This window comes from Oncorhynchus masou, unplaced genomic scaffold (genome assembly GCF_036934945.1).
Source record: "Oncorhynchus masou masou isolate Uvic2021 unplaced genomic scaffold, UVic_Omas_1.1 unplaced_scaffold_824, whole genome shotgun sequence".
Classification (NCBI taxonomy): Eukaryota; Metazoa; Chordata; class Actinopteri; order Salmoniformes; family Salmonidae; genus Oncorhynchus; species Oncorhynchus masou.
In genome coordinates, this window is record NW_027014719.1 from 81772 (window position 1) to 97987 (window position 16216).

General features: G+C 42.7%; 1 protein-coding gene across 2 annotated transcripts; it reads left to right on the top strand.

Annotated features, from left to right (window-relative positions):
* Nucleotides 1–2916: 2916 nt before the first annotated feature.
* Nucleotides 2917–15926, top strand: LOC135537718 (ceroid-lipofuscinosis neuronal protein 6 homolog). 2 transcript variants are annotated; one of them, XM_064963750.1, is made up of 8 exons: nt 2917–3022; nt 4337–4454; nt 6463–6561; nt 7775–7963; nt 8214–8269; nt 11232–11354; nt 13811–14096; nt 15573–15926. In XM_064963750.1, the coding sequence occupies exons 1-7, from the start codon at nt 2964–2966 to the stop codon at nt 14079–14081; spliced, it is 915 nt and encodes a 304-aa protein (XP_064819822.1). In that variant the 5' UTR covers nt 2917–2963; the 3' UTR covers nt 14082–14096; nt 15573–15926. The 2 variants fall into 2 exon arrangements, with proteins under 2 accessions (XP_064819822.1, XP_064819823.1); XM_064963751.1 differs by having other exon boundaries at nt 15604–15926.
* The last annotated feature ends 290 nt before the right edge of the window (nt 15927–16216 follow it).

Genomic DNA, 16216 nt, shown 5'->3' on the forward strand with positions numbered 1-16216 from the left:
GATGCTGCCACTCCCGTGCTTCACGGTTGGGATGGTGTTCTTCAGCTTGCAAACCTCCCTCTTTTTCCTCCAAACATAACAATGGTCATTATGGCCAAACAGTTCTATTTTTGTTTCATCAGATCAGAGGACATTTTTCCAAAAAGTACGATCTTTGTCCCCATGTGCAGTTGCAAACCGTGGTCTGGCTTTTTTATGGTGGTTTGGAAGCAGTGGAGTCTTTCTTGTTGAGCGGCCATTCAGGTTATGTCGATATAGGACTCGTTTTACTGTGGACATAGATACTTTTGTACCTGTTTCCTCCAGCATCTTCACAAGGTCCTTTGCTGTTGCTCTGGGATTGATTTGCCCTTTTCGCACCAAAGTACGTTCATCTCTAGGAGACAGAATGCGTCTCCTTCCTGAGCGGTATGACGGCTGCAAATCAAATCAAATTTTATTTGTCACATACACATGGTTAGCAGATGTTAATGCGAGTGTAGCGAAATGCTTGTGCTTCTAGTTCCGACCATGCAGTAATATCTAACAAGTAATCTAACCTAACAATTTCACAACTACTACCTTATACACACAAGTGTAAAGGAATGAATAAGAATATGTACATAAATATATATGAATGATGGCCGAACGGCATAGGGAAGATGCAGTAGATGGTATAGAGTACAGTATATACATATGAGATGAGTAATGTAGGGTGTGTAAACATTATATAAAGTGCCATTGTTTAAAGTGGCTAGAGATACATTTATTACATAATTTTTTCCATTATTAAAGTGGCTAGAGTTGAGTCAGTATGTTGGCAGCAGCCACTCAATGTTAGTGGTGGCTGTTTAACAGTCTGATGGCCTTGAGATAGAAGCTGTTTTTCAGTCTCTCTGTCCCCGCTTTGATGCACCTGTACTGACCTCGCCTTCTGGATGATAGCGGGGTGAACAGACATTGGCTCGGGTGGTTGTTGTCCTTGATGATCTTTTTGGCCTTCCTATGACATCGGGTGCTGTAGGTGTCCTGGAGGGCAGGTAGTTTGCCCCCGGTGATCCGTTGTGCAGACCTCACTACCCTCTAGAGAGCCTTACAGTTATGGGCAGAGCAGTTGCCATACCAGGCGGTGATGCAGCCCGACAGGATGCTCTCGATGTGCATCTGTAAAAGTTTGTATGTGTTTCTGATGACAAGCTGAATTTCTTCAGCCTGCTGAGGTTGAAGAGGCACTGCTGTGCCTTCTTCACCACGCTGTCTCTGTGGGTGGACCATTTCAGTTAGTCCGTGATGTGTATGCATGGTCCCATGGTGTTTATATTTGCGTACTATTGTTTGTACAGATGAACGTGGTACCTTCAGGCGTTTGGAAATTGCTCCCAAGGATGAACCAGACTTGTGGAGGTCTACAATGTTTTTCTGAGGTCTTGGCTGATTTCTTTTGATTTTCCAATGATGTCAAGCAAAGAGTCACTGAGTTTGAAGGTAGGCTTTGAAATACATCCACAGGTACACCTGGGAAGGACCCAAAGAAGCCATCAAGCTATTGACCAATAGATTATGGAATGTATGATTGCAGAGGGGCTAACGTACTTCCTGGAGAGCATGGGGTTAGTATCGCCACATCAGAGTGGGTTCCGGAAGGGGAACTATGGACCCAGTGCTCTGCTTTGAAGCAGAGGTCAGGAAGGCTCAGGTGAACAAGAAGACTGTTGTGGCTCTCTCTGTTGATGTGGAGAAGGCATATTATATGATGTGGAACAGTAGCGTAGCTTAATGATGACGGGCCCAGGTGCCAAAAACAATTACGGGCCCCTATCACCACCCATATTTCCCTTAAAATTACAATTATTTTGTTGGTAAGGCTATGTGTTAATATTGTGGGACGGTTGGAGTCAAATAGACTTTTAAATCTGTTTGACAGCTGGTGGATAACGATGTCAACATTTGCATTAAAGAAGTTTACTCTAAAACTACTCTCACCATCAGACAGTCACTCATCCTCACATAGCTCATCAAAATGACACCTCACCTTCCTTCTCCGAGTGTCTCAAATGCGTTCTGAGCTCCCCATTTGTCGGCAAGGGTCTTTGCAGTGACTTTGGCCTTCTCAAAATCCTGTGGGAATCCGGACAGGACCTCTATAATGTCTTTGAGTAGGCTGACTGCTCTGTGCAGGTCTGCGTCTTTGGCCTGTAGCATTTTGGAGACGACGTTCACATTTGCTAAAACCTTAGTCTGCAGAACGACAAAAAAAATAAAACTACATTTTTCTGTTTTCTTTTTCAGTGCTGCATCATCCCTCTCATCCTTCTTGTCACTTAAAAGCACAATGTTGGTGAGGGCCTTCATTACGTCCACATATCTGTATCTCAGGGTGGCAAGGGACTCATATCTAGATGACCAGCGGGGGGGACACAGTCCTTTTAGAGTTACATTTTCTTTTGCTGATGCCAAATCAAACATACCACTCAACATTGACCATCTCTTTATGCTTTGCCCCAACAAGGTGCAGAGCAGTATCATAAAACTGTTTCATCTCTGGCACATTTTAGACAGAGTCGTTGAGAGCCAGGTTAAGATTGTACGCTGAGCAATGCACATAAACAGCAAGCTTCTCTTTTCCGGATATTCTGGCCTGCACACCCGACTAGACCCCGCTCATGTTAGCCGCTCCATCATACCTCTGCCCACGACATTTTGAAATATCCAGCCCATTATCCTCTTTGCTGCCCAGGATTTTATGTTGAAGCTCAGCTGCTGATGTGTCAGCAGTCTCCAGAAATCCCCGAAACGACTCTGATGGTCAGATCTGTGGTGACATTATTTGCATTGACAATAGTATCTGTCTTTGGCCCACACTCCAGTACAGTAGGTGGCGGTAATGCACCACAAGGTTGTATGCCAACCGCTAAAAAAACACACCAAAGAAGAAAAATAAGTGGCGAATTTTCGTTGCAGGATTGGAGGACATCGGGAAGAGAATGCAAGCTGCGGTACGGAAACGTCAAAGCAATGCACCTCGGTCGTCAACAAACCCCAGGTTTGAACAGTTTACTTGTGATTAACGTGTTTATATCATCGGCAAGTATTAAATGTTCCCATCTAGCGGGACAGTGGTTGGAAGGCACCGTGCATGTCGAAAAGTCGCCCTGATAAGCCGAAGTGTCTCAGGCATTTGTCAATCAACGAAACAATAAAGACTAGGCTACTGTTAGCGGACTGAACTCCACCCCATGGTTTAGGAAGTTTGTGAACTTTAGCGACAGTGGAGCCGAGACCAGGCTTGGTGGAATCTAGCTCCGACTACATCGATTCGCCCATGGTCAATACTTTAAAATGTCAATTATGAAACGCCCCACTTGCACTTATGTTTGTCCTCTGTAGTTGCATACATTTCTTTGCTTACTGAAATCTATCACGTTACTGTTTCAATAATAGTTCATTCAAATACAACCACCGCCTGTTTGTTCATTGCTGTTGCTGTAAGACAGGGTTCTCCAACTGGCGACTTGGCCCACGAGTGATTTTATTTGTCCCAAAAGCTTCGGGTGCTTTTAAACATGTGTACAAGGTGAGCGTTTCATAATTTAAATTCATGTTAGCATTGACCTAAAGCGAATTGATCTAGTCAGAGCTAGATTCCACAAAGCCTGGTCTCGGGTCCACTCTGTTGAGGTTTATCAGAAACGTCCTGCTCCGTGGAGTTTAGTCCGCTAGGCTACTGTCAGACAGTGTCAGTAGAACATATACTGTAAAGGCATATCAGTCTGCCACTCAAAACTGCCCCTTATATTCTAAACTAGGTTAGTTATTGCCTGTGCTTGCTGGCTGAAGTTCTTCTTGCCTTGTAATGTGCTCATGGTCAGTGTCATGTGACCAAGGACAGGGAAGTTGTCAGCCTGTAATGCTTTCAAATGATGGCGGCTGTGAAGGTTGTCAAGCACAGCTATACAATACAGTGTATATTGGCTTTTATATTGCCCATTATTTGCAGAGAGTTAGGAACGCATGGGGCCTGTACAAGGAATGCATTGGACTGTATGGACTGTGGCAAACAGCCCACTGAATAACATGCATCTTGTTTATTTACATGTCCTCGTCCTATTTCCCCCACTGGCGTTAACCTCGGAGGTAGATCAAGGCCAACAACACAATAATAGTGATGAATAATACAGTAGGCTACATGAACAGAAAGATAATGGCAATGCTATTCATGTGTATTTATATAGGTGTAGGCCTACCACACACTGTTGTGTTCCTACATATTGGCTAATGTCTTCTTCATACATTGTCATTCTGTATAATGTTGTTTTGGAGTTGGAATTCATACTTCATAATGTGTCTTTCTCTAAAGCCAACCAGAGTCCAAGCCAAAAGGGTCATCAATGAAGAGGCCACAGTTCCACTTTGACCTGTGGTTCTATCTCACAGTACAAAACTGGATACTGGACTTTGGAAGGCCCATTGTAATGGTATGGACAACCTGCTGAGAGATTCCATACCAGGACAGCTTGAAAAAATGTTGGGTATCTCAGGTTGTTCTGGCATTTGGGCTCCCGAGTGGCGCAGTGGTCTAAGGCGCTGCATCTCAGAGGTGCTAGAGGTGCGGCAGGGTAGCCTAGTGGTTAGAGCGTTGGACTAGTAACCGGAAGATTGCGAGTTCAAACCCCCGAGCTGACAAGGTACAAATCTGTCGTTCTGCCCCTGAACAGGCAGTTAACCCACTGTTCCCAGGCCGTCATTGAAAATAAGAATTTGTTCTTAACTGACTTGCCTGGTTAAATAAAGGTAAAATAAAAAAAAATAAAAAAAATTGCAGACCCTGGTTTTTGTATCACAATTGGTCGAGTGTCGTCCGGGTTTGGGGAGGGTTTGGCCGGGGTAGGCCGTCATTGTAAATAAGATTTTATTCTTGCTTAGTTAAATAAAGGTTAAATAAAAATGTAGTGTGTGGAGTAGGGAATTACCAGGGACCTCACAATACGTTATCATCACCGTGCTTAGGTGCCGATACGATATGTATTACGATTCTCACGATTCTGATATTTGATACACTATGTCTGCTGGTGTTGAGAGATAAGAGAGAACACGGGAAAGTGAGTTTTTATCAGTCATGGAAATAAGTGCTGAAAACATGTTGGCTCACTATTTCAAAAGATGGAGAACAAGCTATAGGATGAGTTTTGGTGAATTAGATTTTTAATTTTTTTTTAATCTATACTTGTAATCAAATTATTGATGTATTGCCCAAAATAATATTGCGATATTTTTTTATAGCCCCTATCACTAATACGGAGTATGTTTAAGTTCTGAAATTCAATTTGTCACATTAATTTATTCAACATAAAACTCGTAAGTACCCTTTTTGATTTTCCTCATTGAAAGATATTGGTTGGAATAATATACTCTATAATAATATACTCTATAATAATATACTTTATAATAATATACTCTATAAGTACATCACATTTCCAGAGTTGGTTGTCTGCTAATTTTGAAGTTATGATGCATTTTATTACCACCACCAACACAGTGAATGGGAAAATGGATTCAAATGGAACTCCCCCTGCTGGTGATTTGCTGAATGTGCAATCTTAAATGAGGGCTATGATTGATTGAAGACCTATGTCTTTTATAAATGGGTCATATCTTCTAAAGTACCAGAGAGCCACTCTAGAAATTTGACCTGTTTTAAGAGTATATTGTTCCAAACAATGTCTAAAAATATGCTACATCAAAAAAGGTACATTGAGATATTGTTTTATGTTGAATAAATGAATGTTCAAGGCATATTTAAGGCACACTAAGGCAGGCCTGGGCAACTCCAGTCCTCCAGGGCCTGATTGGTGTCACTCTTTTCTCCATCCCTAGCAAACACAGCTGATTAATCAAATCTCATTCTAAACTGAAGATCATGATTAGTTGATTATTGGAGTCAGGTGTGTTAGCTGTGTCTGGGGCAAAACTGTGCCACCAATCAGGCCCTCAAGGACTGGAGGGCCCATTTGTAATGGTATGGACATCCTGCTGAGAGATTCCATACCAGGACAGCTTGAAAACATTTGGGTATCTCAGGTTGTTCTGGCAATTGGTCTCCCGAGTGGCGCAGCGGTCTAAGGCACTGCATCTCAGTGCTAGAGGTGTCAATGGCACTGAGATGTCTGCATCACGTACTGTTCATGGATCATAGGTTCTTACAGGAGGCACTTTCAACATGACTTTCAAAGAGGAAAAAACCATTGTGATGCAAATGTTAAAGCATGTCTGTCATACTTCCTTCCAATGGAGTGTCTATGTGAGAACTGCCATAACAATCTGTGATAGCCAAAATACTTCCGGGCTGTTCTGGCGTGGAACCACCCTGCTACAATAATATATTTGAGTAAATAACAAAGTGTAACAAACAAATAGCCGAGTTATAGCAGCATTCATGTCTATGCTATGAATGCAACCCTGTGTTGTATCCATGATTGAATTCAGATCATTCTCCCTCTGGAGTGGTTCCCCCTGAACAAGCCCAGTGCTGGAGACTACTTTCACATGGCCTACAATGTCATCACGCCATTCCTACTGCTCAAGGTGGGTGACTGTCTGGAACCACCAAACACAAACTGCAAGACTGGTTGATACCGTTTGTTCACAATCGTAGTTGCCCTATAAGCTACAGTGATAATGAAATGTGTCCAAAATAATCGCTTTTCAATATGTGATGAATTAATCCGATTCATTTGTGATGCTCACATGCCATACTAAGTGACTGTGTGTGCATGCACACTGACTGTGTGTGTTTACTTGCCTGTTAATGTGTGTGTGTTTACATGCCTGTTTGTGTGTGTGTGTTTACATGCCTGTTAGTGTGTGTGTGTGTTTACATGCCTGTTAGTGTGTGTGTGTGTGTTTACATGCCTGCTACCGTGTGTGTTTACATGCCTGCTACCGTGTGTGTTTACATGCCTGCTACCGTGTGTGTTTACATGCCTGCTACCGTGTGTGTTTACATGCCTGCTACTGTGTGTGTTTACATGCCTGTTAATGTGTGTGTTTACATGCCTGTTAATGTGTGTGTGTGTGTGTGTGGGTTTACATGCCTGTTAATGTGTGTGTTTACATGTGTGTGTGTTTACATGTCTGTTAATGTGTGTGTGGGTTTACATGCCTGTTAAATGTCTGTTAATGTGTGTGTTTACATGCCTGTTAATGTGTGTGTGTGTGTGTGTGGGTTTACATGCCTGTTAATGTGTGTGTGTGGGTTTACATGCCTGTAATGTGTGTGTGTGTGTGTGTGTTTACATGTCTGTTAATGTGTGTGTGTGTGTTTACATGCCTGTTAATGTGTGTGTAATGTGTGTTAATGTGTGTGTTTACATGTTGTGTACATGTTTACATGCCTGCGTGTGTGTTTACATGCCTGTTAAATGTGTGTGTGTTTTTACATGCCTGTTAATGCCTGTTTACATGCCTGTTTAATGTGTGTGTGTGTGTGTGTGTGTTTACATGCCTGTTAATGTGTGTGTGTGTGTGTGTGTGTTTACATGCCTGTTAATGTGTGTGTGTTTACATGCCTGTTAATGTGTGTGTGTGTGTGTTTACATGCCTGTTAATGTGTGTGTGTGTGTGTTTACATGCCTGTTAATGTGTGTGTGTTTACATGCCTGTTAATGTGTGTGTGTGTGTGTGTGTGTGTGTGTGTGTGTTTACATGCCTGTTAATGTGTGTGTTTACATGTCTGTTAATGTGTGTGTGTGTTTACATGCCTGTTAATGTGTGTGTGCTCTCGTCCCTCTCTGAGCAGCTGATTGAGAGGAGTCCCAGGGCCCTGCCTCGCTCCGCCGTGTACCTGAGCATCATCACCTTAGTGATGGGTGCCAGCATCCACCTGGTGGGCGACTCCATCAACCATCGTCTGCTGCTGAGTGGCTACCAGCTCCACCTGTCTGTCAGAGAGAACCCCATCATCAAAGACCTCAAACCTGCTACACTGGTAGGCGACACCTTTTTATTAGAGAAGATATACTTTGTTAGTCCATACGGGATGGAAACGTCTTCTGCTTTTCACCCAACTCCTTCTGATACAATATCACCATATTACAGAAGATTATAGTTGTGGGTTAACCAGGATGAATGAACGCATGGTACCTGATAGAGCTCAAATGTATGCTGTTTCATATCAACCAACAACAAAAATGCTGTTGATATTGTTTGAACATGTTTCTTATTTGATTTATTTTTAGATTGATTCGTTTGAGCTTCTTTATTTTTATGATGAACAACTGGGACATTTGATGTGGTATGTGGTAATCACTTTTAATGGAATATTCTCTTCTACTTACTGTCATAACATGCTATTGGTTGATAATACAACTTAGATTAAAAACTTTTTAAAGTGGTTGAACAGGGACTGCTTTTCAAATTGAGTTGATTTATATATTTGTCTGTATATCAAAAAACCAAATGTTATTGTTCGGGTACATACGTTGCAGGTGTTATTGTTCGGGTACATACGTTGCAGGTGTTATTGTTCAGGTACATACGTTGCAGGTGTTATTGTTCAGGTACACATACGTTGCAGGTGTTATTGTTCAGGTACACATACGTTGCAGGTGTTATTGTTCAGGTACACATACGTTGCAGGTGTTATTGTTCAGGTACACATACGTTGCAGGTGTTATTGTTCAGGTACATACGTTGCAGGTGTTATTGTTCAGGTACATACGTTGCAGATGTTATTGTTCAGGTACACATACGTTGCAGGTGTTATTGTTCAGGTACACATACGTTGCAGGTGTTATTGTTCAGGTACATACGTTGCAGGTGTTATTGTTCAGGTCACGTTGCAGGTGTTATTGTTCAGGTACACATACGTTGCAGGTGTTATTGTTCAGGTACACATACGTTGCAGGTGTTATTGTTCAGGTACACATACGTTGCAGGTGTTATTGTTCAGGTACACATACGTTGCAGGTGTTATTGTTCAGGTACACATACGTTGCAGGTGTTATTGTTCAGGTACACATACGTTGCAGGTGTTATTGTTCAGGTACACATACGTTGCAGGTGTTATTGTTCAGGTACACATACGTTGCAGGTGTTATTGTTCAGGTACACATACGTTGCAGGTGTTATTGTTCAGGTACACATACGTTGCAGGTGTTATTGTTCAGGTACACATACGTTGCAGGTGTTATTGTTCAGGTACACATACGTTGCAGATGTTATTGTTCAGGTACACATACGTTGCAGGTGTTATTGTTCAGGTACACATACGTTGCAGGTGTTATTGTTCAGGTACACATACGTTGCAGGTGTTATTGTTCAGGTACACATACGTTGCAGGTGTTATTGTTCAGGTACACATACGTTGCAGGTGTTATTGTTCAGGTACACATACGTTGCAGGTGTTATTGTTCAGGTACACATACGTTGCAGGTGTTATTGTTCAGGTACACATACGTTGCAGGTGTTATTGTTCAGGTACACATACGTTGCAGGTGTTATTGTTCAGGTACATACGTTGCAGGTGTTATTGTTCAGGTACATACGTTGCAGGTGTTATTGTTCAGGTGCACATACGTTGCAGGTGTTATTGTTCAGGTACATACGTTGCAGGTGTTATTGTTCAGGTACACACGTTGCAGGTGTTATTGTTCAGGTACACATACGTTGCGTTATTGTTGCACGTTGCAGGTGTTATTGTTCAGGTACACATACGTTGCAGGTGTTATTGTTCAGGTGCAGGTGTTATTGTTCAGGTACACATACGTTGCAGGTGTTATTGTTCAGGTACACATACGTTGCAGATGTTATTGTTCAGGTACACATACGTTGCAGGTGTTATTGTTCAGGTACACATACGTTGCAGGTGTTATTGTTCAGGTACACATACGTTGCAGATGTTATTGTTCAGGTACACATACGTTGCAGGTGTTATTGTTCAGGTACACATACGTTGCAGGTGTTATTGTTCAGGTACACATACGTTGCAGGTGTTATTGTTCAGGTACACATACGTTGCAGGTGTTATTGTTCAGGTACACATACGTTGCAGGTGTTATTGTTCAGGTACATACGTTGCAGGTGTTATTGTTCAGGTACACATACGTTGCAGGTGTTATTGTTCAGGTACACATACGTTGCAGGTGTTATTGTTCAGGTACACATACGTTGCAGGTGTTATTGTTCAGGTACACATACGTTGCAGATGTTATTGTTCAGGTACACATACGTTGCAGGTGTTATTGTTCAGGTACACACGTTGCAGGTGTTATTGTTCAGGTACACATGTTGCAGATGTTATTGTTCAGGTACACATACGTTGCAGGTGTTATTGTTCAGGTACACATACGTTGCAGGTGTTATTGTTCAGGTACACATACGTTGCAGGTGTTATTGTTCAGGTACACAGGTGTTACGTTGCAGGTGTTATTGTTCAGGTACATACGTTGCAGATGTTATTGTTCGGGTACACATACGTTGCAGGTGTTATTGTTCAGGTACACATACGTTGCAGGTGTTATTGTTCAGGTACACATACGTTGCAGATGTTATTGTTGGGGTACACATACGTTGCAGGTGTTATTGTTCAGGTACACATACGTTGCAGGTGTTATTGTTCAGGTACACATACGTTGCAGGTGTTATTGTTCAGGTACACATACGTTGCAGGTGTTATTGTTCAGGTACACATACGTTGCAGGTGTTATTGTTCAGGTACACATACGTTGCAGGTGTTATTGTTCAGGTACACATACGTTGCAGGTGTTATTGTTCAGGTACACATACGTTGCAGGTGTTATTGTTCAGGTACACATACGTTGCAGGTGTTATTGTTCAGGTACACATACGTTGCAGATGTTATTGTTCAGGTACACATACGTTGCAGATGTTATTGCGAGTTTAGTGAAAAGCTTATGTTCAGTGCAGTAATACCAAACAATACAAAACAATAAGCAAATGCAAGTCCAAAAAATGTCATTAAAGGAATTAAGAAATATTAGAACAAGCAATATCAGAGTCCGGAATATAAATATGTATGTATATAATGGTATGGATAGACAATGACATTATGGACACTATGTGGCTAGAAAAGGTGTGTACAGCAGCAGTTATATAGCATGAGTCTTGACTAGAATACACTATATACAGTATGTAAACGTTTTTAAAGTGACCAGTGTTCAGTATTTGCAATGAGTTTGTAATAAGTTGACATGAACTAGTTTTCAACTGAGTTCTCTCCTTCTCTCTTCCTCCAGGTATATTCCTTTCTTCATAATCCTCTTCCTCTACTTCACTGGCTGCTTTACTCACGTCAAAGAGGAGAAGACGATGCCCCTGTCTGGTTGGCTGCTACTCGGACCCAGTGCCCTCTACTATTGGTCAGTTCCCTCATTACTTCCTTCTATTATGATGATGCTAGTTTGTGTTAGGCTGGCTGCTACTCGGACCCAGTGCCCTCTACTATTGGTCAGTTCCCTCATTACTTCCTTCTATTATGATGATGCTAGCCTGTGTTAGGCTGGCTGCTACTCGGACCCAGTGCCCTCTACTATTGGTCAGTTCCCTCATTACTTCCTTCTATTATGATGATGCTAGTTTGTGTTAGGCTGGCTGCTACTCGGACCCAGTGCCCTCTACTATTGGTCAGTTCCCTCATTACTTCCTTCTATTATGATGATGCTAGTTTGTGTTAGGCTGGCTGCTACTCGGACCCAGTGCCCTCTACTATTGGTCAGTTCCCTCATTACTTCCTTCTATTATGATGATGCTAGTTTGTGTTAGGCTGGCTGCTACTCGGACCCAGTGCCCTCTACTATTGGTCAGTTCCCTCATTACTTCCTTCTATTATGATGATGCTAGTTTGTGTTAGGCTGGCTGCTACTCGGACCCAGTGCCCTCTACTATTGGTCAGTTCCCTCATTACTTCCTTCTATTATGATGATGCTAGTTTGTGTTAGGCTGGCTGCTACTCGGACCCAGTGCCCTCTACTATTGGTCAGTTCCCTCATTACGTCCTTCTATTATGATGATGCTAGTTTGTGTTAGGCTGGCTGCTACTCGGACCCAGTGCCCTCTACTATTGGTCAGTTCCCTCATTACTTCCTTCTATTATGATGATGCTAGTTTGTGTTAGGCTGAATGCTACTCGGACCCAGTGCCCTCTACTATTGGTCAGTTCCCTCAATACTTCCTTCTATTATGATGATGCTAGCTTGTGTTAGGCTGGCTGCTACTCGGACCCAGTGCCCTCTACTATTGGTCAGTTCCCTCATTACTTCCTTCTATTATGATGATGCTAGTTTGTGTTAGGCTGGCTGCTACTCGGACCCAGTGCCCTCTACTATTGGTCAGTTCCCTCATTACTTCCTTCTATTATGATGATGCTAGTTTGTGTTAGGCTGGCTGCTACTCGGACCCAGTGCCCTCTACTATTGGTCAGTTCCCTCATTACTTCCTTCTATTATGATGATGCTAGTTTGTGTTAGGCTGGCTGCTACTCGGACCCAGTGCCCTCTACTATTGGTCAGTTCCCTCATTACTTCCTTCTATTATGATGATGCTAGCTTGTGTTAGGCTGGCTGCTACTCGGACCCAGTGCCCTCTACTATTGGTCAGTTCCCTCATTACTTCCTTCTATTATGATGATGCTAGTTTGTGTTAGGCTGGCTGCTACTCGGACCCAGTGCCCTCTACTATTGGTCAGTTCCCTCATTACTTCCTTCTATTATGATGATGCTAGTTTGTGTTAGGCTGGCTGCTACTCGGACCCAGTGCCCTCTACTATTGGTCAGTTCCCTCATTACTTCCTTCTATTATGATGATGCTAGTTTGTGTTAGGCTGGCTGCTACTCGGACCCAGTGCCCTCTACTATTGGTCAGTTCCCTCATTACTTCCTTCTATTATGATGATGCTAGTTTGTGTTAGGCTGGCTGCTACTCGGACCCAGTGCCCTCTACTATTGGTCAGTTCCCTCATTACTTCCTTCTATTATGATGATGCTAGTTTGTGTTAGGCTGGCTGCTACTCGGACCCAGTGCCCTCTACTATTGGTCAGTTCCCTCATTACTTCCTTCTATTATGATGATGCTAGTTTGTGTTAGGCTGGCTGCTACTCGGACCCAGTGCCCTCTACTATTGGTCAGTTCCCTCATTACTTCCTTCTATTATGATGATGCTAGTTTGTGTTAGGCTGGCTGCTACTCGGACCCAGTGCCCTCTACTATTGGTCAGTTCCCTCATTACTTCCTTCTATTATGATGATGCTAGTTTGTGTTAGGCTGGCTGCTACTCGGACCCAGTGCCCTCTACTATTGGTCAGTTCCCACATTACTTCCTTTTGACTTGAGAAATGTTTTCTGAGCAAAGATTTGTAGAACTTTTTAAAAATGTTTTATTTTTATTAGACATATAAGACTGTAAAAACACCAGCAATTCAACACCAAGTGATTTTAATTTGGGAAATCTGTAGCAAGATATGTGTGATCGTATACAAATGTAAGCAAGTTTTTGAAATATCTGTTTGGGCTTCTTGCAATCAATTTGCAGTCTACAAATTATTTGTAATTATGTTCCGGTCCTCTGACCATCTGCTCAAGAAAGAAATTGGCCTGCGTCTGAATCTAGTTGATGTCATAGAGGTTTGCTTAATTCTAATTGATAAATGTACTCCATTATGTGATTAATGTACTCTGATTTATGTCGTACTGAAAGTACCTGAAGTATGGGACATTTCACTGTGTGAAGCATGGCTCAACTCTTAAAGTATTTCCTTCTAGAAAGTGAAAGTATCTTGACTGCAGCTCTCACTTCTGCCCCTCTCTCACACCCTCTCAGGTACTTGGTCACAGAGGGTCAGATCTTCCAACTCTTCCTCCTCACCTTCCTAGCTATGGTAGCCACGGTGATCCACCAGCGGCATAAGGGCTCTGTCCCAGACGCCAATGGCCTCTTTCTGTTGGCCAGCTTCTCTGTCACCATGTTCCTGGTAGCCGTGTGGGTGGCCTGGCTGTGGAGCGACCCGGTGCTGCGTAAGAAATACCCCGGTCACCTGTACGTCCCCGAGCCCTGGTCCTACTACACATTGCACGTTAAGGACAGCCACTGATAGGAGTGACAACAGGTGAATGTCCAGTATGATACTAGTTTGCGTTAGCCTGGGTGTCAGTATGATAATACTAGTTTGTGTTAGCCTGGGTGTCAGTATGATGATGCTAGTTTGTGTTAGCCTGGCAGCTAGTATGATAATGCTAGTTTGTGTTAGCCTGGGGAGCCAGTATGATAATGCTAGTTTGTGTTAGCCTGGCAGCTAGTATGATAATAAATAGTTTGTGTTAGCTTGGCAGCTAGTATGATAATACTAGTTTGTGTTAGCCTGGGTGTCAGTATGATAATGCTAGTTTGTGTTAGCCTGGCAGCTAGTATGATAATGCTAGTTTGTGTTAGCCTGGGTGCCAGTATGATGATGCTAGTTTGTGTTAGCCTTGGGAGCCAGTATGATGATGCTAGTTTGTGTTAGCCTGGGTGCCAGTATGATGATGCTAGTTTGTGTTAGCCCAGGTGCCAGTATGATGATGCTAGTTTGTGTTAGCCTGGGTGCCAGTATGATAATACTAGTTTGTTTTAGCCTGGGTGCCAGTATGATGATGCTAGTTTGTGTTAGCCTTGGGAGCCAGTATATGATGTTAGCCTGGCTAGTATGATGATGCTAGTTTGTGTTAGCCTTGGGAGCCAGTATGATGATGCTAGTTTGTGTTAGCCTGGGTGCCAGTATGATGATGCTACTAGCCTTGGGAGCCAGTATGATGATGCTAGTTTGTGTTAGCCTGGTGCCAGTATGCCAGTATGATGATGCTAGTTTGTGTTAGCCTTGGGAGCCAGTATGATGATGCTAGTTTGTGTTAGCCTGGGTGCCAGTATGATGATGCTAGTTTGTGTTAGCCTTGGGAGCCAGTATGATGATGCTAGTTTGTGTTAGCCTGGGTGCTAGTATGATGATGCTAGTTTGTGTTAGCCTGGGTGCCAGTATGATGATGCTAGTTTGTGTTAGCCTGGGTGCCAGTATGATGATGCTAGTTTGTGTTAGCCTTGGGAGCTAGTATGATGATGCTAGTTTGTGTTAGCCTGGGTGCCAGTATGATGATGCTAGTTTGTGTTAGCCTTGGGAGCCAGTATGATGATGCTAGTTTGTGTTAGCCTTGGGAGCTAGTATGATGATGCTAGTTAGCCTGGGTACTATTATGTATGATGATGCTAGTTTGTGTTAGCCTTGGGAGCCAGTATGATGATGCTAGTTTGTGTTAGGTGCCAGTATGATGATGCTAGTTTGTGTTGTATGATGATGCTAGTTTGTGTTAGCCTGGCAGCTAGTATGATAATGCTAGTTTGTGTTAGCCTGGGTGCCAGTATGATGATGCTAGTTTGTGTTAGCCTTGGGAGCCAGTATGATGATGCTAGTTTGGGGTTAACAATTAGTTACCCAGTTTAGGTTTGCATGGAGTAAGGAAAGGTATTATGAGCCGTCCTCCCATCACCAGCCTCCTGTGGAATGGACTAATACTGACTGAATGGATTCCATCAATATCTTGCATTTCTGTAGAATTGACAGGTCTGAAACGTTCCTGCTACAGATAAATGGTCTATCCGCTCCCGAATGACATCATCAGCAAGCGCCACATGGAGTGTGGATCGAGCACAGTGTTGTGCTGCATTCTGGGACAGGCCCTTCTTTTCTACAGTTGCACCTCACCACTCCCCCAACCCCAACCCCATCCACATGACAATGACCATCTTACAGTATGCAATGTTACAGTATTAATTTAAAATGAGACAAAACAATGAACTCAAAGAAAGGTCAGTGTTGGATGTACTTGAACATCATTGTATTGCTTCAAGTAAGTTGTTTGAACATTTCAATATCAGATATTTCTAGTAATAAATGTTTTTTACTCCACTTTGTGTATATTGTGTTTATGAACTTTGAAGACATGCTTAATTGCACTTGCATATACTGTATAACAGACATCATCATCAAGGTTTCTCCATAATGAAGTAGGTCATATGTCTCCTATAGCAGATTTACATTTGACATTTTAGTAATTTAGCCGATGCTCTTACCCAGAGCGACTTACAGTAGTGAGAGCATACATTTAACGTTTTTTTCTTACTGGTCCCCCGTGGGAATCGAACCCGCAAACCTGGCACTGCAAGCACCATGCTCTAAGCACCATGCTCTACCAACTG

Excerpts from the sequence above, each read along its gene's own strand:
- LOC135537718 (XM_064963750.1), top strand. The coding sequence starts at position 2,964 with ATGCAAGCTGCGGTACGGAAACGTCAAAGCAATGCACCTCGGTCGTCA. Across the intron at positions 4,455-6,462 it reads TTGGAAGGCCCATTGTAATG|ATCATTCTCCCTCTGGAGTG; the intron begins GTATGGACAACC and ends GATTGAATTCAG. Across the intron at positions 11,355-13,810 it reads CCCAGTGCCCTCTACTATTG|GTACTTGGTCACAGAGGGTC; the intron begins GTCAGTTCCCTC and ends ACACCCTCTCAG.